The sequence below is a fragment of the Dasypus novemcinctus genome, chromosome 9 (assembly GCF_030445035.2).
Source record: "Dasypus novemcinctus isolate mDasNov1 chromosome 9, mDasNov1.1.hap2, whole genome shotgun sequence".
Taxonomy (NCBI): domain Eukaryota; kingdom Metazoa; phylum Chordata; class Mammalia; order Cingulata; family Dasypodidae; genus Dasypus; species Dasypus novemcinctus.
The window spans coordinates 10,841,907-10,867,016 of NC_080681.1; the positions used below are offsets into that span (position 1 = coordinate 10,841,907).

The 25,110-nt window shown below is 54.6% G+C and overlaps 1 protein-coding gene and 1 non-coding gene across 4 annotated transcripts; both read right to left on the reverse strand.

Annotated features, from left to right (window-relative positions):
* Window positions 1-214: 214 nt before the first annotated feature.
* On the reverse strand, window positions 215-23,625 carry MOV10 (Mov10 RNA helicase). Of its 3 annotated transcripts, none has more exons than XM_058303027.2 (21): window positions 23,414-23,625; window positions 23,005-23,206; window positions 9,318-9,521; window positions 8,872-9,107; window positions 8,454-8,712; window positions 7,606-7,740; window positions 6,823-6,991; window positions 6,021-6,175; window positions 5,637-5,813; window positions 5,372-5,519; window positions 4,860-5,018; window positions 4,508-4,611; window positions 4,240-4,337; window positions 3,940-4,156; window positions 3,009-3,126; window positions 2,688-2,879; window positions 2,442-2,516; window positions 1,228-1,353; window positions 1,041-1,129; window positions 626-747; window positions 215-535 (listed from the first exon to the last, which is right to left on the reverse strand). In XM_058303027.2, the coding sequence occupies exons 2-21, from the start codon at window positions 23,139-23,141 to the stop codon at window positions 459-461; spliced, it is 2,997 nt and encodes a 998-aa protein (XP_058159010.1). In that variant the 5' UTR covers window positions 23,142-23,206; window positions 23,414-23,625; the 3' UTR covers window positions 215-458. The 3 variants fall into 3 exon arrangements, with proteins under 3 accessions (XP_058159010.1, XP_058159011.1, XP_058159012.1); XM_058303028.1 differs by lacking the exon at window positions 23,414-23,625 and adding an exon at window positions 23,317-23,347; XM_058303029.2 differs by lacking the exons at window positions 23,005-23,206; window positions 23,414-23,625 and adding an exon at window positions 11,145-11,285 and having other exon boundaries at window positions 9,318-10,022.
* On the reverse strand, window positions 19,286-19,361 carry TRNAA-UGC (transfer RNA alanine (anticodon UGC)). The gene has a single exon. It is a non-coding gene; the product is annotated as a tRNA-Ala (tRNA).
* Window positions 23,626-25,110: the final 1,485 nt, after the last annotated feature.

Here is a 25,110-nt window from a genome sequence, read left to right on the forward strand (position 1 = left end):
GTGGGGGAGTGGTCTCTGCAGCTGGGGCTAAACTTAGAAACCCGTGGGTGGCTTCCCTGCCTCCTCCCCACTAGGTTTCCTCCCCTGGATGTGTGGGGGGCGGGGCTGGGTACCTCTCGGCTTTTGGGGTGTGGCCCTAGGCCGAGGGCTAGGATCCCCGTCCCACCTTCCCCCAGCAGGTCAGCTGGAGCACGCAGGAAGCCAACACTGACAATGCATAGAACAAGATTTTGTTTTCAGAGGTTTTCTTCCCCCCCCATCCCCCAATTCTTAGCAGCTTGATGTGTCGTTCTCCCCAGCAGGGGAGGGGGTGGGATGGCTTGGCTTGTAAACTCCCTTTCCCCAGCCTCCTGCCCCCCTGGAGGGGCAGCTCGGCTGGGTTCTGGTTCAGGCTGGGTTCTGGGGTTCGGGGCTGGGCGGTTAAGGCTTGGCTGGTGCGAGAAGGCTTGGCGGTGGCTTCAGAGCTCGTTCCTCCACGCCGGCTCCACTTGCAGGGACAGGCCTCCTTCACCCTCCTGCTCGTGGCGGCGGGGCCCTAGGAAGAAAGGACGCGGGCTCTGTTCTCCTGTCCTTCCCTCCCCTTCCAGCCCTGCCCCCTACCTGGCTCACCCAGGCCCGGCCGTACCTGAGGTAGAGGAGCTGAGCTTGCTCAGACCCTGGAGTAAGTTCTGTCCCTGCTGCAGGTCCAGTTTGGCAGGGAAGGGGCACCCAGTATACCCCCCGTTATCTCTGCAGAATTCCAGGAATCTGGGGGGGCACAGGTACACTTTACACACACGGAAGTGCATAGGCCAGTGGGGGAGCCTCTGCTGGAAGCTAAGTCTTGCCACCGGGAGATAGGAGCTGTGTGCCTTTGGGCAACGTTGCTTAACCTCTCTGAAAGTCAGTTAACTGAAAACAGGAATGTTGTTTAGATGAGCAGATCAGAGAACTAACCCAGTCACAGGGAAGTGCTGGGTAAGGAGGTACCTGCCCGGGGCTGGGAGCTGAGGCCGCTAAGGGGGATGACTAAAGGGGATGACTGGGGGGAGAATGCTCACGTCTTCCAGTCGGGGTCGTGGCCCAGGAGCAGGGGGTTGCCCACGATGATGAGCAGAGCCTTGGCACGGGTCACAGCCACGTTGAACCTCTGGAAGGAAGCAGCATTTGGGCAGTGGGAGGGAGGGGCCCTGGTGGGAGGGAGGGGCCCGAGGCAGGGAAGCAGTCCACCGCTGCCAGCCCTCCCACCTTGGGGTTCTTCAGGAAACCCAGGTTAAAGTCCAGATCCAGCTGCACAAAGCTCTGGCTGCTGCGCACTGTGGAGATGATGACGACGCTGCGCTCTTGGCCTTGGAACTCTTCCACCGAGCCCACCTGGGGGAGGCGAGGGGGGGCAGAGGTGGGACCCCAGGTCAGCGAGCTCAGGGGTGACCCGGAGCGACGAACTGAGCAGGGTACAGACAGGTCGCCAGCAGAGTAGGTGCTGTGACCGGCCAGGAAAAGGACGGGGCCTGTCACAGATGCTGAAACCCGAAGGGTGGCTCTGGTTCAGGGGGTGGCTGCTGGAATGGGTGCTGGGCAGAGGAAACAGCTTTGCAAAGAACACGGGGAACCCCAGGGTAGCGTGTGTTCACACTTCCTCGGAGATAGTCCCCTATTAAAGACTTGCAACCCTGGGCCCTAACCACATATTAAAGACATGCCACCCTGCCTAACCCAGACCTCTGGATCAGAGTTTCCGCCAGAGAGGCCTCTCCAGTCTCAAAGCAGTGGTTTTCTTTTCTTTCCCCTCAAAGCAGTGGTTTTCAACCTAGGCTGCACATTAGAATCACCTGAGGGGCTGGGGTTTTGGGGTGTGTGTGGGTGGGGGAACACCCCAAGCCCCGGTGCTGTCCCAAGGTAGTGGTTGTAACTGGGCAGCACCCTGGCACTGGCAGTGTGACAAGGTCTCCAGAGCATTCTTATCTGCGGCCAGGATTGAAAGGCACCACCTAGAAAGAGTCAACTAATGAAAATGCTCGGATGACGGGTGAGGTGATGAACGCACAGCTAGCTGTGTGATGGTGCACTTGGAATTGTATGCTTGGTTGATAGGGGAGCAAATAAAATTGCTTTGTTTAAAATTAATTACACTTCAAAAAGAAGGCAAAAAAATAGTCAAGCTTTTCGGGAGTGGGTGGGTGGGGAGAGAGGAGGCCGGAGAGGTGAGTGGGGACAGTATAAGCCGCTGGGCCTGTGCATCGCAGGCTCTGGACTTTGTCCTTAGGGCAGTGCCTGCAACCTGCCTGACCGGGGAACCACGTGGGGCGCGGGTGAAGTGCACAGGCCTCCAGATCGCATCCCAGAGCTTCCAGGGATCTCCAGGAGAGCACGGCGTGGAGGCTCAGGGCAGCGAGGGGGGCGGGGGCAGCAGGCTGGGAAGTCAGCGGGACCCAGCGCGGGCACTGGAGGGTGGGCGTCACCTTCAGGTCCTTGATGTCGTCCAGTCCCCGAAGCTCCTTGTCGAATCTGGTGATGCACTGGTGGATCTTCTCCACCTGGAAGGGGAGGGCAAGTGCCTTTCCCTCATGCCCTTGCGCGGGTGCGAGAGGGAGCCGGGCGGGAAGCCAGGGGCCACCCTCCCCAGGGAGCCGGGGGCAGCTGGCCTCTGCCCTCCCGAGCTCCTGGACGCGCGGTCTGGTTGGGGGGGGGCTGGGGGAGGGCCTGACCTGCTTCCGGTACGGGGAGATGACGCCCACACTGCGGGGGCTCAGGCGGGCCTTGCCCTTCTTGGCGGAGGGGGCCAGGAGCATCTTCAGGTAGGACGTCACCGTGGCGGCTTCTTCGGGGTTGAAGAAGGACGGGCTGTTGCCCTCGCGCTCGTCCTTGCCCATGACGCCATGGAAGATGATGGGGAAGCCCTGGGGGCGGGCAGGGGACACACTCAGCCAGACCTCCCCGCTTCCCCGTCCCGCCGCGGGGGCGGAGGGGCCCGTGGCTCCCCACCCCGGGCCTGCCCCTTCGCGGGGGGGACGTCCCGCCGGCCTCACCTGTCGAGGCAGACCCTCCCAGCGGCAGAAGCGCTCCCGGTCCACCACGTCCGCACAGGCCTGCAGCTCCCCGTCGTAATACAGCCGGTTGGGAATGTCCAGGATGGTGGGGTGCGACCTGGGGGCGCGAGGGGCCGGGAAGCGCGAGGCTGGGGGCCGGACTCCTGCCCCACCCTTGGGAGGTCCCCACTCCCCCGGCTCTGGGCCCACATACCCCATCCTCCTGTCCTGCCCGGGGACAGCAGGACAGAATCATCTAAAATGCCTACTAAGTGCTCTCCATGAACCAGGCACTGCCAACTACAGAGGCAGAGCCAGAGAGCCAGATCTGGTCCCCGAGTTTCATGGACAGTCAAATTAAAAAAAAAAAAGAAAAAGAAAACTAGGGACCCATGCTTGGGTTTCAGTTGCACCGAGAAAAGACTTTAAAAACACAAGAATCAACTACTATCACCATTATCTGATAATGTGTTAAATCCAAGTATGTAATGAGTAGAAATAACACAATAGCTAATACTGACTGAGCTCTTAGTGACTACCGGATCTCATGTCAGCATTTTTGATGTCCTGGCTTTTTAATTTGAGTAATTTGAAAAATTCACTACGTCGTCCCTATTTTTCTCATTTCTCCTTTGAATTGACTGGAAACTTCCTCTGGGATCAGCACCAGAACACAGAGTAGTGTTTGGGAACTACAATTTGCCCAGTAAGTCGAGAAGTCAACCGGCTCAGAGAGGGAAGCCATTTGCTGGAGTAGCACAGCCAACGAGTAGCAGGGATGGGGCCGGGAAGAAGGATGCTTCCCCTCCAGCGGATAAATTTTCGGCAATACCGCCCCTGGGGGGCCGGATCTCAGGTGTGCGCCTCCCGCTGGGGCTGCAGGGAGGGTGGGAAGGCACGGGCTGGCCGGCGGGCGAGGGCACGGCAATACCTGTAGTTTCGCAGCAGCTTGGTGATGAACTGGGGGTTATAGCCGTCGGGCCCCTTCTTGTACAAGGCGTTGTAGGTGAGCAGCCGCTCCAGCAGCGAGTGCCCCAGCCCGTGCTTCTGGGTCAGTGGGGAGCGCAGCACGGGCCCCAGCTGCCGAGGGTCTCCTGCCAGCACCAGCTGCCCTCCCGGATTGTCTGTTTCCTTGACTTCCAACAGCCCTGGGAGGCAGGGGGTGGCGAGGCGAGAAAGGGAAGCGGTGGGACCCCCCCGCCCCGGCCACAGCCTGCCCCGGGCCCCTCACCTGCTATGGCCACCAGGCTCTCGGGTTCCATGCAGTGGCCGGCCTCGTCGATGAAGATGTGCGTGAAGTGATCGATGGGGAACTGGGCCGAGACCAACCTGGGAGGTGGCAGGCCAGGCCGGGGTCACTCCCGGGCACCCGGCTTCCAGCCCTGAGCGCTCCCCCAGGCTCCCGGACCTCCCCATTGCCCTTCCAGTGCTTCGCCAAGCCTGCGATCCCTGTGACTTTGCACATGTGATTAAGTTGCACACACGGCCACACTCCCCACCTGCTGGCAGTGATAAGCGTGGTAATTAAGACACGGTACTCCTGCAGTTTCTTCTTGGCGGGAAAAACGTAATCCCCTTTCTTGGCATCCCAATTACAACAGGGCTGTGGATGGTGAGGGGAAGGGGCAATCAGCTGGGACCCCCTCCCCATTCTCACCGCCCCCCCCCAGCTCCGCGTCTGCCGGGCCGTTTTATCCAGCTCCCTCGCTCTGCGGAGAGGCCAGCTGAGGCCCGGAAGGTGGTCCTGATGGGGCCAAAGGCCACTAGCGAGTTATCAGAACCAAGGTCTCCCGCTCGCCAGGCTCGGCGCGCCTCCCGCCGCGCCCCACGCCCCTGCACGCCCCCAGGTACCTTGATGTCCTCTGGCACCAGGCGGATGTCCCTGCTGGGGGCCAGGAGGCGGTAGATGGAGCTGGGCAGGTGGACTCGGAGCCGCTGACAGAGGAGGTCAGCCCCCGAGTTGGACGGGGCGCAGGCCAGGATGTGGGCTTTGGGCAGGTGCTTCACTACCTGGGGCGGGGACAGGCACGGCGTGGGAAGCAGCTCCCCAGTGCCCGGCGGGAGGGGGAGGAGGGAGGGACGGACTCCGCTGTGACACAACAAGGCCAGCGCTGATCCCCAAGAGCACTGACATGCCGGAAGATGCCCGCAGTAAAGACACAGGCCCCTGGACTGCAGTGTCTGAGGGCCGCGCAGGGCCCAGCGCACACGGCCACGCTCAGGAGCGGCGCCGGCCCAACGCCCCGGCTCCCCTTCCAATCGATGCCCGCTCAGGGGCAGGGGCCCTCGGGGAGCTGGAGGGCACTGGAATCTGGTGCTTGGGGGCGTCAGAGGGAGCCCCCAGGTCTCTGCTCGGGCCCCACCTGCTTGATGGCCTCCACTATGGTGACCGTCTTGCCCGTGCCCGGAGGCCCGAAGATGATATAGGGGGCGGGGCGGGTGGTGCCCCTGACGATGTGGTTCATGGCCTGCAGCTGCTCCGGGTTCGACTCCAGGCTCCGGTCGTGCAGCCTGGCAGAGGGGGCCGGGAGCACAAGCCCGGAGTGAGCCGGCGTCCCAGGGGCCTGCTGGGCGCCGCGCTCTACGCCCACGCCCCAGCGGCCCCCCCCCCCCCGCCCGCAGTCTCACTTGAGCTTCACATCAGAGGGCAGCAGCGGGACCCCACGGGAGGCCACGGGAAAGAGCATGGGCCACAGCAGCCAGCGCCCCGTCAGCTCCAGGGCCCGGTGCTGGACCCGCAGCGGCTGGCGGTTGAAGGTGAAGTTCACCTTGAAGGTCAGCCCATCCACAAAGCGGCTCAGGAGGCTTTGGGAAGGGGGGGAGAGTGCCAGTGAGGAGCGGGGGGCAGTAAGAGGGCAGGCCTCTCTCGACCCGTCCCCATTCCATTCCCTCCTCACAAAGCCGTCCAGGAGACAGCTCGGGGTACCACCCCCCCCCATTTCAGGCAGAAAAATCTCTTCTCCCCTGGCCCCGGGGAGGAGCCTGCAGCTCAGGGCTGCCCCCGGCACCCACCTCGTGGAAAAGCTCAGCTTGACGCGGTCCAGCTCCACCTTGTGCACAAAGCCCTTGTAGGTGACGGGGTCCTCCTGGTTGGTCTCAGAGGACAGAAGGGCAAACAGGTGGTCACCCCGTAACACGGAGGGGCGGCTCTCAGCCACCCCAGGGACCTACAAAGCGGGGGTGGAGGTGAGCGCCAGCGAGCTCGTACCCCAGGGACGGCCGCAAGGGCCCGACCCCGAGGCTCTTCCCAGACCCCTGCACCCCTCTTTACTCTCACCAGACGGGGCAAAAGTCAAGGGCCAAGTCTTCCCAAGGCTGCTCGGAGATGCTGTGCCCAGGAATCCCAGAAATCCTTCAGTGCATGATCTCAGGACTTGGGAATGTGCTCCCTTACTACCCCGCCTTTAAAATCTTGTTCCAAACTCCCTTCCTGCTGGAGCCTGTCCCTGATCCTCCTCTCCCCCTCCCCTCCTCAGCGCCCGGCGTTCTGGAATCCACTCTCAAGTGTAAATAGGGGTTTACGTTCAAAATCTGAGCGCTGGAAAGGGCTCGAAGATATTCATCTAGTCCAACCCTTGGCCTTTCAGCGGAGGGAACTAAAGCCCAGAGACAGCACAGGACTTGCCAAAGGCCACACAGCAGGTGGTAGCCAAGTCTAGCCTGAAGCCCACTGCCCTGCCCCCGACACCTCTTTCTGGGCCCAGACACCTCAGCACGGGGCAGGCAGGACAGTCCCCACCGTCAGGCTCTGTCCACAGCCTATGTCTCGGCTGACCTGAGCCCTCCCTCCCTGCAGCCCACCAGAGGCGCCGACCTCCAGCATGAGCAGCCTGGGGTTCTGGTTCACGGGGTCCCAGGTCATGGGCACCGACTCCAGGTCGTAATGCCGGATGTCGTGCTCCATCTGCAGCTCCTCCAGGTGCAGCAGGAGCCGGAGCTTCACCTCGTAGTTCCTCCACTTCAGGGCCGTCTCCAGCTGAGCCCTGGCAGGGGTGGGTGGACGGGACGGAAGAAGCGGGGACGGGCCGGGTCAGGCCGGCCCCGTGCCCGGCCGCCTCGGGTCTCGGGGGCTGGGGAAGCTTTGGGAAGCAGGCAAGACCGGAAGGACCGAGAGGCGGATGGGGGCCAGGGGCCTCGGAAAAGGGAGCCCTCTCTCCGTCGGGTGCCCTGGCCCCCCGCCTCGGCCCTGCCCCGGCACGCGCGCTGCTGCTCCGTGGCCTGGAACACGCGCCCCCGAGATCCTCTTATGAGTCACATCCTCTTCTCGTTCAAATGTCATTCTCCGCTCAAATGTCACCACGTCAGAGAGGCCATGCCTAACTGCCCTCCGCCAAACAGCGCCAGCCCCGGCCCCTCACGGGCCCGCGCTGGTGCAAACAGCCTCTCGAGGCGGCGCGCCTGCCCCTTGGGTAGGGGCACCCTGCTTTTAGTTTTCTTCGTAACACTTTTCACTCTGTGTAAGTATATGGTAAGGGCGTCTGCTCACGGCCCCCCACGAGAACGGGCAAGGACCGTTCCTCTGGCTCAGCGCTGCATCTCTAGAACCTGGACAGCGCCTGGCCCGGAGCAGGTGCTCGGCGGGGGAAGTGGTGCTTACTTGACCTCCGCGATCTCCTTGGGGGCTGTGAAGACGCTGGTGCCCTGAAGGAGGACGGGGAGCAGCTGCCGGAGGCGGGCTGGCGGGTAGTACGTCCCCAGCGCCATGCTGAGCTCCAGGTCGTAGCCCTTGGCGCTGCGGGGTGGGAGGAGCTATCACCAACACGGAACCCCACGCCATCCAAGACTGCGAGCGCCCCCCGCCCCGAGGTGCGGCCCCCTCCAAGGCCACTGCGGAAAGACGGTCAGTCCGCCCCTACCCAAGGGCAGACGCGCCGCCTCGAGAGGCTGTTTGCACCAGCGCGGGCCCGTGCTGTATATATATAGTGCTGTATATAGTTTTATAGCTATTACGTAATAGGTGTTCATTAGAGGAAGAAAACAAAACAAGTAAAATATCAAGAAATGAATAAATAAGATCCCCACCACCCGGGGATAACCAACTTTTCGGTATACAGCCTTGCAGACTTTCTTCTCTGTAAATCCGAATTAGATGCGTGTATACTTTTTTAACCAAAAGAACACAACGGGCTAGCTGTGCGAGCCCTGTGACATACTCCTCTCTTTTAGCTCGCTGTTTTGTTCACCTGCCTTGGTAATCCCTCACACAGCTGAAAATACTTGAAATATTATAACCCCGGGCTCCTCTTATCTGTTGCTCCCATCTCCAACTTCGCTTCTGGACACATAAGGTCTCGGGGGCCCCAGGGGAGGTAAGAATCCTGCCTCTGGTCTCCACGGCAAGCTGAGTCGAGGGAGCCAGGCAGGAAAGGGGTCTCAGGCTCCCCCAGGGCCCGCGTGCTGCGCAGGCCAGGGTGGCGGTGGGACCCCGCGGGAGGGAGCAGGTACCGGTCAGGCCGCTCTCCTTCCTCGATGCGGCCGGTTGTCACAGGGTTGGGGGTGATCCGGGTCCGCTTGAAGGGGGCGGTGGGCTTGAGCTGCGCAGCCAGGGGGCTGTGGGCCACGGCGGCCAGGAAGCGGGCGATGTAGAACGTGCCCGCTCCTTCCGAGCCCGGCTCCCCGGGTCCCAGCAGCTCCCAGAGCACCGTGGCCGGGAAGTAGCCCACAAAGCTGGTCATACAGTGGACATGGAGCTCGTAGCAGTCACCTGGGGGGAGAGCGAGCGAGTGGCTGGGGGAGATGAGGGAGCCCCCCTCCCCCCCCCAAGCCAGCCCCCTGCCCCTCCCGGAGAGCGACAGGCGCGACTTCCAAAGCCCTGGCCCCCGACCTCCCCGCCAGCGGCTCTTCCCTTTGGGAACGTGCTCACCGGGGCCCAGCGGGCACGGCAGCTCCTGGTCTCCGTTGTAGAAGGCGAACTGGGACGTGCGGCAGAGTGGGAAGAGGTGGGTGAGGGTGACGGGCTCCGTTCCTCCATTCCGGAGCTTCAGGCTCAGCACCTCCTTGCGGTTCAAATCCAGGCGGATAAGGAGCTGCCCATCGCGGGCTTCATGGGGCCCCTGCACCTCCACGTCCACCCCATGTTTCCCGTGAAGATACTCAGCCCTGGGGAGAGCGGGAGTCAAGGGGGGGCTGGGGCAGGAAGGGCCTGGTGGGGGGGGGGCCGCCCTGGGGAAAAAAGGCTGGCGAGGGCTCAGCCCTGCCCAACGCCTCCGAGCTCTCCCTCCATCCCCGCCCCTACCTGAGAAGGCCGTACCCCGCCCCACGCAGCACCCCCTCTGCCCGCCGGCCTCCGCCTCGCCCACGCGCACGCACCTGTCATAAAAGATGCGGGCCAGCAGGGACTTGTGGTGTTTGCTGATCTCTGCCCCCAGCTTCAGCCTCCTCTTTTCCGGGAGCCACACGTCGGCCCAGCGGTCCAGTCTGAAGAACCTGACGCGAGTCTTGGTGACGTAGGCCAGGTTGGACATCTTCATTCCGTACAGCATGGAGGAGAAGCCAGGGGCGGGGGTCCCGAAGCTGCCGGAAGCAGAGGAGACTGGGCGGTGAGGGCAGGCGGCGCGCCGGCGGGGAGGGGGGCCGGCCACTCGCCACTGCTGCAACGGGGACGGGGGGCGCCCGGGCCAGGGCGGGCTTAGGGATTTTAAACTTGAAGTGTTTTCAGGAGGGCAATGGGACTTTTGAATTAAAAAAAAAAGGATCGTTTTTTTAAACAGCTGTTGAGGATTGTGCATGAATGAGGAGAGAAGCCCCATTATGGGCTGTTGAGTTGAGGGACGAAGGGGGTAGAGAGAGCAAGAATGAAGGCTTTTTGGAAAACTTATTTGGGACAGAAAAGAAACACACGCAGCCCAGGAGGAAGAGCCCAGGAGAGAGCTGAGGAGGTCGATCGGGAGCGGGGCTCCGGCGGGCAAGGGGGCTGGTCGGACGGCAGTTTCTACCCGAGGCAGAGGGTGCAGGTGGGATCAAGCAGGTAGGGAAAGGATCCTTTTCCAGAGATCAAAGAGCCTGGCTTTGTGCCTAGAGAAGGTGGAGACAGGGAAAACTGGTCAGGAGGCCGATGGCCTCAGGGTTCAGGGCCTGGGAGTCAGCTCAGGCACTCAGCAAACATGGAGAGACCCCGTTCTGTGCCAGACACTGCGCCAGATGCCGCGGGGCCAGAGGCGCCAGGGGCCCGGGTCAGCTCACGGGCCGAGCGCAGCGGCGGGGGCTCACCGGGCCGAAGGGCGGCCGAGCCAGGAGACAGCATCAGAACTGACTCCTGGAGGGAGCACGGGCACCACCAGGCCCAAAGGGAAGGGTGACAGCGTGGGGGGCGGGTGGTAGCAGGAGGCCTGCGTGTGCGAGAGGGGAGAGGGACACAGGCAGGTGGCCCGCCCGCTCTCCACCTTGGGTACCGACTCCTCTTGGAGCCGCACTTTCCCCTCTATAATATAAACAGGGACGGGAGACACACCTTGCAGGGGTGCTGGGAGGGCGACAGGAGATATTTGTGAACCACTTGGCTGGTGTTTGGCACACAAGGAGGTCTCAGTGAGGGTGAGCTACGGTTAGTATCACACACAATAGGGCTGCACTAGAGTGAGAAGGGCGAGGGAGGGAGTGGCAGGAGGCAGCAGAGGTGGGCAGGGACGAGGGCAGGGGCAGTTTTACCTGCCCGGCCAAGAAGCCCGAACTTGACCCTGAAGGCCAGGTGTCCTCCCCCCCATCCCCCATCCCCGCCCGTTTGCCTGGTGCGCACGAGCCTGAGGACATCCCCACGCGTGACATGCTTCACGGGTACATTCAAAATTTGGGCTCCCGACCATGCGTCCTGGGATTTGTCCGGAATGAAATCAAATCCCAGCTCCCAAGGTTTGCGGTGACCTTGACTCACTCACAGAGCTCAGCCAGCCCGGCTGCTCGCTAGGGTGTACAGCTAAGATCCCCGGTGGCCCCTGCCTGCGACTCTGCCCCTCTCCTTCACCCCAAGCAAAAGAGGGGTGCTATTCAGGAGACTCCGAATCAGCGTGGATTTCTTTCAAAAGGAGAATAACTCGCTTGAAAACACAACAGGTAACGTCCAGTTAAGTGTGAGCCACAATGGTCAGTATGGCATTAGTAGGAGCAGTCGTTCTCACAGCAGCAGCGGGAGCAACTTACTTTCAGCTCACGTCAGAGGCTACGCTGTGGTTACAGAGCCACCGCGGCCGGTGGGGTTTAAGCAGGGGAGTGGCAAGATCATAAGTGCATTTCAGATCGCTCTGGCGTCAGGATTGGAGGATGGATTTGCTGGAGGCAAGACTGCAGGCAGGGAGACCAGTTAGAAGAAGGCCATTGCAACAGTCCAGCTAAGAGATGACAGGTGGAAAAAGAGGGGCCAGATCTGATCAGATTGAGAAGGTAAAACGGGCGGAACTTGGTAGTGACTGAAGAGGGGAACATGGTAGTGACTGAAGAGTGACGGGAGGCTGGAAGGGGGAGGAGGCCAGGAGAATATCCAAGTCGGTGGTGCGGCTTTGGGGGATACTCCTGAGACAGGAAGAGGAGGAAGCTGGAGGGACTGACCGTACGTTTGGATTTGGACTTGGCCATGCCTGAAATTCATGTTGTTCAGTCTCCCCGAGTCGGAAGCGGAGAACTCAGGCCAAAGTCAAGGTCAGAGCCTAATTATTGGGGCATGGTTAAAACCATGGAAGTGTGTGGGATCTTCCAGGTGGAGCAGTTTGATATAGTTATGAATTCCAAAAACAGATACTGGATCATGTTTGTAAACTGGCTTTGACTGGGCCACATCAGTAGGGCGTTGGGTCCCGGCCCCTTGGTGGGTGGGGACTCACAGATAAAAGGCATGGCAGAGGACAGAGCTGGACATTTTGATGTTGGAGTTGGAGCCCAGGAAGTGAACACACAGGAGAACACAGAGGAATAAGGACAGCTCCTTAGACATGGCAGAGGCCCCGGGGAGGAAACAGAGCTGTCTGCCTGACAGTCTACAGCCGACCTCGGGGAGAAAACAGGGGAGCTGATCCTGGAGAGAAATGAACCCCAGGAAGAGAGCAACCCAGGAAGCCTGGACCCTGGCAGACGTCGGCAGCCATCTCGCTCCAACCCGTGGCAACAGACTTTGGTGAGGGAAGTGATTTATGCTTTATGGCCTGGTGTCTGTAAGCTCCTACTGCAAATAAATACCCTTTATAAAAGTCAACAGATTGCTGGTACTTTGCATCAGCACCTCTTTGGCTGACTAATACACTGGGAAAAATGCAGAGTTTGAGAATGCCTGAGGCCAGGACAACTCAGAGAAAGGAGTAAACAGAAAGAATCTTCAGCAAAGGGACAGTCAGGAGGAAGTCTCAAAATCAGGCGCCAGGGTCAGATGCGGGTGGGGGGTGGGGTGTCGGGTAATAAAGGGACTGAAACTGGGAGGACACCACTCCTTCCTGAGCCAGTCACTCTATGGCTTGCTGCACGAACCAAAATGCCCACCGAGGCCAGGCTCAGCCGAGAGAACATTCCCTGGTACCCGCAGCGTTCTCAGACGCCTTGTACAGGGCCATTTTGGAGTCTTTGGGGTAAGAAGGACTTCCAAGTCCCTCCTAACTCTGGCAGGTGCCATGACAAGCAGCCCTGGGCCGGGGAGAAAACACGGCTCTGCAGAAAAGAAGGAACTGGGGAGCACATGCCCAGTCAGAAGGGGGGTGACCGCTGCTCATCTCCAGCTGAGACTGACCAGGGGGGTGGGGGGGTGGGGGGAACGGGTGAATGTAGGCCCAAAGTGGTCAGACAGTCTGGCTATTAAGAGAAAACAACATCAACATTTTAACGTGAGGTTTCCTGTTTCTGGAAACTTCTGCATGGGTGGATCGGCAGGCAGAACTCCCTTTTCAGGGTTTTCCAGTTTCTACAGAGGATGCTGCATCTTAAATATTTCTCAAATTATTCTCCATTTCAGCCACCACAACCCACATTTACCTATGTTTAAAAAAAAAAAAGTCATAAACTGAGCACCTGCGTGTTGATTTCTGAGGAGCCCCCTTCCCAGGCTGAGCCCCCAGCTTGGCCCAATGAGCTGCTCTGGAATCTAACACCTAGATTTCTAGGAAAAACTCTTTAACTGAGAGTGTAAACTGGAAGCTATAAAAGGAAACATTTTTGACTATTGAAAAACACATTAGCTTTTGTATGACAAGAGGTGTGATTCGTCATAAATAGAAACATACTTGTAATACAGATGACAGGCAAAGGGTTAATTTTTCATAATACACAAACTTCTTACAAATTAACAAGGCAATTACGTAGAAAAACTGAATATTCAATTTAAAGAAAAAGTCCAAATGACCCCAAAAGTATAAAAAGATGCTCCAAAAGTAGTTAGAGAAATGCAAATTAAATTAAAATTGATTTATCATTTTATTCCTATCAGACTGACAAAAATAAAAAGGGAGCCATAGTATGCACTGCTGGTGTGGCTATGTGGAAAAGGAAGCTCTCATACATTACTGGTAGAAAGAGAAGTATTATAACCATTTGGGAAAGCACTCTGACAACATCTACCAACATTTAAATTGCCGGTGTCCTCTTATTCCAGGAATCCCAAAACTGGGGCTATAACCCACAAAAAGTAAAGTACCCATATGAAAGAACACTTGTGTGATATTTACTGCAAAGTCACTCACAGTGGCCAAGAATTGGAAACAATACAAATGCCATACAAATGCCCATCAACAGGGGATTGGTTGAATAAATTGTAAACACCTATACCGTGGAATATTATGAAGCCAGTATAAACAATGTATCAAAAAAAAAAAAAGTGCAAAAAAGAGAAGAAGAAAAAAAGAATGTATCACACCTACCAAAACCGCTAAAATGTAAAAGGCTGGCAGTACCTAATACTGGCAAGGATGTGAACAGCTGTGGGAGGAAAGGGTCAAGTTTAATTTTCACATAGAGGTGAAGCCAGCCAGTTCTGCAGTTGGAGCAGGGAGGGAAAGGGTTCTAGCCGCTTTGGCCCCAAGAATTTGAAAAGCACACCAAAGCGAGGGTGGCCGATGCTGAGAAGCAAGGGCGGGACCAAAGCAAGGGCAGGCCCAATAGTGAAAAGGGCACTGGATTCGAAAAGCAGCGGCAGGCGAGAAAGCCGCCACCAGCCTGCTGGCATGTAGGGAACGGGGGAGCAGCCACTCAGAGCAGAAACTGGGCAGGTTAGTTAAATCTCTCCGACAGGCTGTCACCCCTGAAGTACCCAATCAATGGGGAACAGGGGAGAACCTACATGTTAGGTTTAGGGTATAAATATCATTGTTTCTTGCTATTTTGTGCCCTGGCCATTTTATCCAGGTCGAGCGCCCATTCTTACAAGACTATTAATAAAATTCTTTTCTCCTCCACAATCGGGTGAGCTTTTGTTCTCTTACAGGTGCAGCTTTCTTTCTAACAGCTAGAACCCTCAAACATTGTTGGTTGCCATTTTGGAAAAAGGTCTGCTAGTTTCTTATAAAACGAAACATATACCTATCCCCTGAGAGAACAATTCCACTCCTAGATATATTCCCAAGAGAAACAAAAACATGCTCGTAAAACGACTTGTACAAGAATGTGCATTAGCACCTTTATTAAAGAAGACCCCAAACTGAAAACGCCCATGAACAGAAGAATGCTTCAACAAACTGTGCTTTGTTTTCCTACAAAGGGATACTACTCAGTGATAAAAAGGAACTACTGAAACACGTAATAGCATGGAATGAGTCTCAAAAACATTAGGCTGAGTGAGAGATGGCTTGCACAGAAGAGTGCATACTGTATGAAACCCTGAAATGAAGTTCTACACTAGGCATTATAGCGAAAAAAATTCAGAGCAGTGGTTGCCTCTGGTGGGTTAAGGGTGGAGATTGACTAGAGAAGGGCATGGGGGAACTTTCTGGGATGGTGTCATATTCTATATAGGCATACCCTGGAGAGAGTGCAGGGTCAGTTCCAGACCACTGCAATAAAGCAAATATTGCAATAAAGCAAGTCACACACATTTTTTTTTGTTTCCCGTGCATATAAAAGTTATGTTGATACTATATTGTAGCCTATTAAGTATGCAATAGTGTGGTCCAAGAAAAATGTACATACCTTAATTAAACAATACTTTCTTGCTCAAAAAGCATCACCTGAGTCTTCAGCAAGTTGTTATCTTTTTACTGGTGGAGGGACCTGCCTCCATGCCGATAGCTACCCACTGATCAGGGAGGTGGCTCTGAAGTTGGGCAGGGCTGTGGCAATTTTTAAAAAACAAGAACAAGGGGAAGTGCTGTGGCTCATCAGTTGGGCTCCCGCCTACTATATGGGAGGCCCTGGGTTGGCATCCCGGGGCCTCCTTGTGAAGGCAGGCTCGCCCGCAGGCACTGCGGAGCGCTGCCCAGCCCGCAAGCAACCCGGAGAGCCGGCTCAGCAAGGTGACGCAACAAAAAAGGAAGACAAGTAAAAACACAGAAGAGCACACAGCAAATGGACACAGAGCAGACAGCAGAAAAAAAAAAAAGCAAACAAAAAAACAACAGTGAAGTTTGCCGCATCTGCTGACTTTTCTTTGCACGTGAACGCTTAGAGGTCACTGTAAGCCTACTACCTGACTTAATGTCAGTATCGTTGTGTCTCAGGGAATAGGGAGGCCTGAGCAGAGTGAGCGAGAAGGGAAATGGCTGGTACACAGAGCTGTCAAAACACACACAACATTATTTAAGTTCGCCGCCTTATAAGGAGGCAGTCTGTGGCCCCCCCAACAGTTACAATAGTAACATTAAGTTGCGAGAATTATCAGAATGTGAGACAGAGACACAAAGTGAGCACTGATGGACTTGGAAAAATGGCCCTGACAGACTTGCTCCATGCAAGGCTGCCGTGACCCATCAATTTGTAAAAACCGCAGTATCTGCAGAGCTTACTAAGAGGAGGCATGCCTGTATCTTGATAGAGGGCTGCACGTAGGTATATGCGTTTGTTAAAACTCATGGAATGGTATGCTTAAGATTTGTCCATTTCATTGTATGTACGTTTTATTTTAAAAAAAACCTATAAACAAATTTTGAACTCTGGTTAATGTTAATCAGGCTGAAGTGTATGGGAATTCAGTGCACTGATATCTGTAACTGACTCTGAAATGCATCAAAAAAATTAAGATGGCTTGCTAGATGGATAGAGTAAAATATGCATTAAGGAATCTAGGTGGAGGGGTCTATGGGTGTTCACTGTACAACTATTTCAACTTTTCTGTATGTTTGAATAATTTTTTTTAAGCAGGCCAAGGATGACTTTAAGCAAAGCTAGACACAATACGGAAGAAAGTTCAGAAGGTGAACACAATAGGGGGAGGGGGAGGGGAAGGGGGAGGGGAAGGTCCTCTGAAGAAAAGGGTGGGAAAGTTCTTTTTTAGGATTAAAAATAATAATAATAAAGTTAATAGATCACAAGGAATGTTACATTAAAAAACATTAAAAACAAAAACAAAAAACATAAGAGGTTCCCATATAACCCACTCCCCACCACACGTTTTTTAAACTGTATTTTTTTGAAGATACACACATCACACAAAAAATGTTACATTAAAATATAAGAGGTTCCTGTATACCCCCCACCCGCCCAGGAAAGTTCTTAAGCACTGGAATCATCTAAGGGAAGAGTATCTGAGGAGGCCAAGAAATGGGTGCAGGTGCGTCGATCAAAAGGCGTTATCTCCTGAGCTCACTAGGAGGATGGGGGGGGCCAAGCTTTACATGGATTCTGTAAGGGCACAGCTGAGGCAGGTCAGGGGCCAGAGTCAAGGAGAAGCCTGTGGAAAGTTAAGTCAGGCCAAGGGGAAGCTCAGATTTCCTCGGCCAGTAGCACAAAGGGTGGGATTTCTCTTAACCTACGCTGTTGTCCAGGATCACAGGGTTCAGGTAAAATTCAACACCACCAGTCTCCTCTTTTGTTCAAGCTGAATGATATTCATTTGTTGCCGAACAACCCAGACGGATCATACATCTGAGTGGGGTCACGTGGGGTCTAAGAAGTCTTCCCCTGCTCCTGTAAAACTAGTTCAATGTATGTTTGAAATTTTTCATAATAAAATGTTGGGGGAAAAGCCTAACCACAAGGTATTAGAGGAACATATACCAGACAATTAGGAGTGATTTCCATGACGTATTGTCGGGCAAGAAAATTGGGATGTGGAAAATGTGTTTAACGTGGTCCTTTTTTTAATAAAACAGAGTAAAAAAAAAAATACCCCAGATTGGGGCATATGAGCAGGGGTCACAATGGAAGGATATAGGATAATGATCCCATGTGAGAAAATATACATAGATGTAGTGGACAGAGATAAGGAAAGAATGGTCACCCGAAGAATTTTAAAACATTCAAACAAGACAAGGATCTAACACAAAACATTAAAGGTTCCCACTCCCAACTCCCCACTTTCCCCCCACTTTTTTCTAGGCATATGCAAACATTTTTTAAACACACAAAAAATGAGATTATATACGCTCCCCATACTAACGTGCAACAGGCTTTTTCACCATCATGGATATCAGTCCACCACAATGCTTTACCCAGCCATCTTTTGGATGGCTGCAAATAAATACCACTGCATGAACGCATCACGGTTGTGTTTCTCCAGCAATAGACAGCTATGCCGCCAACAATCTCTGGCTGCTTCAAATGTTACAATGATCTTCCTTGCACAAAACCCTTATTGTACTTTTAGGAGAGTTTTTATGGGCCAAATACCTCCAAGAAGAATTTCTGGGTCATAGAGAATGAACCTTAACAACTTTGATAAGTTCTGCCAAACTGTCCCGTAAACAGGTTGGACAAACTTTCATTCTCGCTAACATGGGTTGGAGAATACCCCTTTTCCCAGACCCTGACATCAGAAATCTTCGATCTTTCAAATTTTTGCCAGTCTGATAAGTGAAAAATGGTATCTTGCTTAAATGTGCATTTCCCCAATCACTGAAACAGCAGAGGATCTTGCCTTCGGTTTCTTCATCATGTCCCCTTCTGCTCTGAACTGCTGCAACAGCCACACTCAGCAGCTCCACACCAACAACAATGAAAACACAACAAGAGAAAAGCTACTGAGCTCATATCAAACTGCTACACCCACTCTTACCTTTTATTCATTCACCCCATTTCCTTTTATTCATTCATAAAAAGCTTTCTTTTTTTTTTTTTTGAAGTACCAGGGACTGAACCTGGGACCTTGGACATGGGAAGCAGGCATTCAATTGGGCTACAACCGCTCCCCTCAGCAAAAGCTTTTAACAACAGAAAACATTTATTGAGCACTTACTCTGTGCCGTACTAAGCACCTAAATGCATGATCTCATTTAATTCTCACAACAACCCCCTGAGCCAGCAACCCCTGTCACCCCCATTTTATAGCAGACACTGAGGCACATATCCCCACCCCCGGATAAGGCCACAAGTCACATCCATCCTTAGTGGGACTTCGGCCGCCCTCAGCTGCGCCTAGCACTGCGCTCCCCCAGCCTCTGGCTCCCGCCGTGGCCACGCGGGGCCTGCAGGGCCTTGCCTGGGCCTTGGTCTTCGCAAAAGGCCACGGCTAGAGGAATGGTATTTCAGAACAGAGCGTCAGATTCAGAAGCCACCTTAAGGGAGGAAAATCTGGTTGTGTAGTTTGTAAACTGTGGGTCACAACCCTCATTAGAGGGTCAAGACAGGGGATTTTAAAAAACTGAAATAAAACAGCAACAAAAAATACTAGGGGCATGGAGTGAGGGTTTGTATTGTCTCCAAGAGACCCGGTTTTGTGGAGAGTTGTGTACACTAGGCCCTGAAGTTAAAAGTATTTCTTACTATGGATGGAGGTTAAAAAAATTTGAAATACACTGATAAGTTCAACCAACAAGCCCGTCTCCATGCCAGAAACCAGAGTGATCTTCCCAAAACCCTGATTAAGGCATCTATTTTGAAACTTTTTGCACTTTCCCATTTCTGTTAGGATTAAAACCCAAACCAAAAACAACAAAGTTCCACTGTACAGCCTCTCGAGGGCCCAGAAGGCAGCACCCAGCCCCTGCCTCCCGCTCTGGCCCATCTCACCTCCCTCCCTGAGCCCACTCCCAAGCCTCTGAATGCGCTCCCCTTCCACACTCCTGTTTATCCTGCAAGCTTCTGTTTCAACACTTTCCCCAAGAAGCCTTCTCTGATCCTTCCGTGAGCTCGGGTCTCCAAGTTATAGTTACACACGTTTGTTGCCCACTGGACTTTTTTCTTACAAGCACTTATCACAACAGGACTTAATTTTATTTTTTTGGAGGTACTGGGAATTGAACCCAGGACCTCCTACATGCAAAGCAGGTGCTCAACCACTGGAGCTACACCCGCTCCCCAGTCATTAATTTTTTTTTTTAAAGATTTATTTATTTAATCCGCGCCCCCCCCCCGCCCCCAGTTGTCTGTTCTCTGTGTCTATTTGCTGCGTCTTGTTTCTTTGTCTGCTTCTGTTGTCGTCAGGGGCACAGGAAGTGTGGGTGGCGCCATTCCTGGGCAGGCTGCACTTCCTTTCGCGCTGGGCAGCTCTCCTTATGGGATGCACTCCTTGCGCGTGGGGTTGCCCCACGCGGGGGACACCCCTGCTTGGCAGGGCACTCCTTGCGCGCATCAGCACTGCGCATGGGCCAGCTCCACACGGGTCAAGGAGGCCCTGAGTTTGAACCACGGACCTCCCATGTGGTAGACGGACGCCCTAACCACTGGGCCAAGTCCGTTTCCCTCATTAATTCTTTATGTAATTATTTAATCGTTGCTTCTTCATGAGACAGTTAGGTCCGTGTGTGTATCTCCAGCAGCACACACTGTACTTTGCTCATGGGAGGAACTCGGCCAATATTTGCTCAATGAAAGAATACGTCTCCTGCCCCAGGCAAGCATCGTCTTCATTGTTCATGACACTATGTCAATAGTCCATCATCGTGATATTCACTGTTATCACCTATGAAACCGTATAGTATGCTACACAATACAAACACTTTACCTACAATGGCTCATTCTGGCCTCACACAACCCTGAGAGAAAGACAGACGCATTCTTACAGATGGGGAAATGGAAGATTTGGATAGCTGTTCAAAGTCAAATGCAAGTAGTTAAGTGGCAAAGAGGGACAGGAACTTAAGCTGTCTGACTCCAAATACTATGCTAGCACCTGGAATACTGTGTTGCATTTGTTTATCGACACACCTGCCACTCCCTACTAGACTACACTCTTTGGAGGCAGGGACAAGACAAAGGCACAGAGACCCTCATTAAAAGCTCTTGCTGTGGGGAGCGGCTGTAGCTCAGTTGAACACCTGATTCCCATATACAAGGTCCCGGGTTCAATACCCCATACTTAAAAAAAAAGTTTACCAAACGAATAAAGGGAAATGGGAAAAGGCAAGAGTGGGCGTAGCAGTTTCATATAGTTATGAATCCCAAAAATAGATATTGGATTATGTTTGTAAACTGGGAGTGATTAAATTGATTAGGGCTTTGACTGGGCCACATCAGGGGGCGCTGAGTCTCCTCCCGTTGGTGGGTGGGGACTCACAGATAAAAGGCATGGCAAAGGGCAGAGGTGGAGTTTTTATGCTGGAGTCTTGAGCTGGAGCCCCCGGAAGTAAGCACACAGAGGAGCTTGGTTGTGAGGAAAGAGAAGCAAGACCCTGGAAGGGAGGAACCCAGGAAACCTGAACCCTGGCAGACGTCGGCAGCCATCTTGCTCCAACATGTGAAAATAGACTTCGGTGGGGAAGTAACTAATGCTTAATGGCCTGGTGTCTGTCAGCTCCTACCCCAAATAATCACCCTTTATAAAAATCAACCAATTTCTGGTATTTTGCATCAGCACCCCTTTGGTGGACTCATACAGTGGGCATTTCACATCATAAAATAACTGAGTTAGAAGGGACCTATCCTTTCCAATCTTGGAATCTTTCTAGTATCTCGGACAGAGGGTGACTTGTTGTATCTCCTGCTACAACCCATTCTCTTGTTGGTCAACTCCACTTACAATTAATTCAATTATATTCTGCAGGCATTTACCGAGTCTCTATTCCATTCGAGGTACTATGTTAAGGGCTGAGAGAAGGTGCAAATATGATTAAATCCAGGCCCTGTACTAGAGCTTCTGGCAGTCTGGTGAGAGATGCAGCCCTGTAGCAGCTCTATCAGGAGGCAGAGAGTGTGAAGATGGAGCTGGGAGAGCACAGAGGAAGAAGTGGCCAGTTTTCCCACAGGAAGGACGAGGCTTGGTGTCACAGCAATGGGGTCTGGCTTTCAAGGAGACCCAATAAAGTTCTCCCTGGTCCGAGCAGAAGCCTCCTTCAGTGTGTATGGGGAAGGCGGGGGTGGGACCGAGGTGAGGCAGAGGCCACCTGGCTGTTTCCGCAGCACAGCAGCTTTGGAGATAGAATTCTTTCCACCAGGAGACACTGCCCTTGCCAAGTTTTCTTTCAGGCCAAACCTCTCTCAGTTTCTTTGAGGGAATCTCACACTAGCATATGAATGCACATAGACCTTCCCTGCTCTTTCAGGTACTAACATCTTATCCATCCTTCAAGGCCAAGGTCATTGCTACCTTCTTCACACTCTTCAATAAGAATCGGAGGGGAGTGGTATCTTATTTGCATAAGAAAGTACATAAAAACTCCTTTTCAAGAATCCCTCCTAACTACAGTATATCAGTCTAAGTGGCTTTCTGTATGGACTGGACAGAGTGCTTTTCCACCCGCCCTGGACCGTAGGCCTCCTGAGAGGAAGCAGTTAGGAGCCACGCTGGACTTGGTTTGGGAGGACAGGTAAATCCACATACATTGAGTATTGATACGATGGGACTCCATGGCAACTGCTTTTTCTCTACTTTCTGCCAGCATTTTTCTTATAGTTGTTATCATTCTCATTTTATCTTCCCATGTATTGTAATTAATCGTGCGCATGTCTCCACCGCTATCCCTCCCAGGAATTGTGTAGTTTTCATCCTTATATGCCCCATAGCTCCCAGCACGCATGGTCCTCATCAGCTTTGCCTCTTCTTCAGAGGCTGCTCAAGCTTGGTAAGCTCCCCCTTAAGATGTGAAAACACTATGCACCTAGTCAGTGTGGACAATCACCACTTCCTCCTCCCTACCCCACACCACACTTGTATTAATGCACCTACAATTTCCTCGGCTTTTTTACTAGTCTTGTGTCGCCCATATAGGCCTTCTGAGCTGCTAGACACGAAGGGTTGTTTTTCTTCCCCCAGGAGATCACTTACTAAGCCCAAATGTCCATCACCCTGTCTTTATTAGTTCGGGTCTTTACATGGATCCGTGTTAAAACTGTTTTTTTGGTTTTCCGACCGAGATTACAGCCTGTTGATAAGGGTGTTTCTGAAGCACAACCGTGTGGTTTCTCCCTGATTTTCACTTTAGTGGGTAACAGGAGAAAGAACCAAACAGCCTTTAGTGGCAGACCGAGAAGGGACCGCCCGCAGAGAGCCACAGGTGCTAATGGGGGCTGGCAGCGCACGTAGTCTGCGCCCTTCCCTCCCGCCTGTGCGCCCTGCGCTTCTCCCTCCTGCGCCGGGCCTCGGGCTCTCAGGGCTGGTGGAACCCCAAGACGGCAGCCCCCGGCCGGGGGGCAGGGGCCCCCGAAGCCCGCCAGCACCCGCAGTCGCTAGCAGGCGGCTCCCCCCTGGGGCTCCCGCGGCGCCCGGGTCCCCTCCAGAGGCTCCCCTCCCCCCGCCCTCCCCCCGCACACCCCCCCAGCCCCTGCCCCCCTGGGGACCCCAAGCCTTGGCCGGGGCGCCGGGGGACGGGGCCTCGCAGGGGGCTCTCCACGGCCACTGCGCGGGGCGGGCGGAAGGCGCGGGCTCCGGCGTGCGGTGGCGCTGGCGGGGCGTGGGCTGGGCGCGGGCGGGGGGTCCGCGCGCCGCGGGAAGGGCCTGGGCGCCGGCGGGGCCGCGGGAAGGGGCGCGGGCCGCGCTGCAGGCCCGGGCGAGGGCGGCCCGTACCTGGTCTTGAAGTCCCGGTTGTAGAGGGTCCTCAGCCGCTCGCGGTCGGTCTCCACGTCCAGCCCCCGCTCCACCAGGAAACTCTCGAAGCATTGGCCCGTCTCCCGGAGCTGCCGGCGGCTGAACTTACTGGGCATCGCGGCGGCGGCTGCGGCCCAGGCGGGAGGGTCCGTGGAAATGAAACTGAAAGTCGCCGCCGCCGCTGCAAGTTGGCGGCCGCGGGATGAAGGGGAGGCTGGGGGCAGCCCCTCGCTCCGACCCCCGGCCCCGCAGGCGCCCGCTCCCGCCGCTCGCTCCGCGCGCCCTGCCTACCTGCGCCTGCCCTCGCTCTCGCGCCCTGTCCCCTCCCCCTCCTCCCATTAACTCTTTCCTAAGGAGCCTGACCCCTCCCTCAGGGCCCTCCCCTTACCCCGAGCTCCCACCCCTGGCCTCCAGCCAGAGGCAGGACGTGGCGGCAGCTAGAGGCCCCTCGGCAGCCCTGGGGGATCTGCGCGCCCCGGCCAGCGCTACTCCCACGCCCACCGCCTCCTGCCTGGAGGCTTAATGAAAAGCAGGAGCGCAAAGGGCCTGGGGCCGGGTCGGCTGCAGCTGGACTGGGGCAGCTCCTCCCGCACCATCCCCAGACTGCCCCCGGCGCAAACCGGTAGGTAGGAGAGCGGGCAACTCCCCGCTCCGCAATTTCCCGTTTCTGGCTCTCAGACTAGGGGAGAAAGACAGGAGTGCAGAAGTTTGAGGGAAAGAGCCAAGAGTCTCTGAGATAAAGGTGTGTGCGTGGGGGAGGGAGAGACAAGGGGGCTCTGTCAGAAGGAACAGTGATTACTTTTGTCTCGCACAGACTTCATTATGTGGAAAGTCCCTATATCCTTGAACCACATAAATGGCACCGACTTGAACTTGTCTGTATTGCTCTTTATAATTGTGCGCAGTATGTAAGCAGGGGTTGCCCCAGTCATCAAAATATTGGCTTCTTGGGAGTGATGGACCGTTACATTAGTCAATAAATGGTAAGCAACTGCAGCATCAGTAACAGGAAGAGAAGTAAAAGACCAGAGTGATTCCAACTGAGGCAGGATAAACAGGGACCCAGGAGGAAGGGGCAGAAAACCCAGTAAGGCATACTAACACCACTTGATAGGAGAAGTAAAGGCAATGGCCGCCTGACTTGCAAAAGCCTGCTAACTCACACAAACAAGCAAGTTATCAACGGCAACTTAAAAACACTCCCAAGGGCTGCCTTATCAAAAGGCAGCTAGCCCCACGGGGGAAGGGGTAAGAGGGAGGGGCAGGAGGCCCCCCCCCCCCACCGCCTACTTTCGTATCACCTCCCGCCTCACCGACAGTGACACCGAAACCCCTCAGAGACCCAAACCACCAATAGATTTTTCCCTTGCTTTGTGTCCTGTAGCTCTTAAAACAGGAACCCAGAGCAGAACTCCCCTCTCTCACGCCCACGCTCATTTCTGAGTGTGTACTTTGATTTTTTTACTTTGCCTTCCAATAAAGTCTCTGCTTGCTTAATTTGTGCCTCGTCCTTGAATTCTTTCTCACAATGAAGCCAAGAACCTAGACACCAACACCGCCAAGATGAGAAACTGCTGCCACAAACTAAAGGGGGTGGGACTACAACAAAAAAACATAAAACAAGCCTTTGCATCTATTCATCCTCTGGCCTAACAAAACACACAGAACAGAATCAGGCAAAAATAATAAGTTATATTTTAAAAACCTTTTAAAAATATATCTGAGGTCCAAATATACCAAAGCCAGTGCTGGTCTCCAGTGCAGTCTCTCCAGGAGGCCACACACTCAGCCTAACCTCCACGTGCGGAATGGTCAGCACCCAGGCCATGCTCCAGCTGGGCTACCCTTTGTACCTTCTTCCAGGCTAGCCAACTAAAGCCAGGAATAACAGGCTTGAGCAACAGGAAATGCAATGTCAGTGGGAACCAAAAATCACAGGGATGGGAAAATAGAGCAGGGGAAGAACGGTCTGTCCTTAAGGTTTATTATGCCAAGATGAAAAAACCAGGAAAGCAGCCAAAGACTTTACCTTTTTCCTCCCCCAATAACCCGGTGAGGCCCAAGAGGACTGAAGAGGGTGAGCTC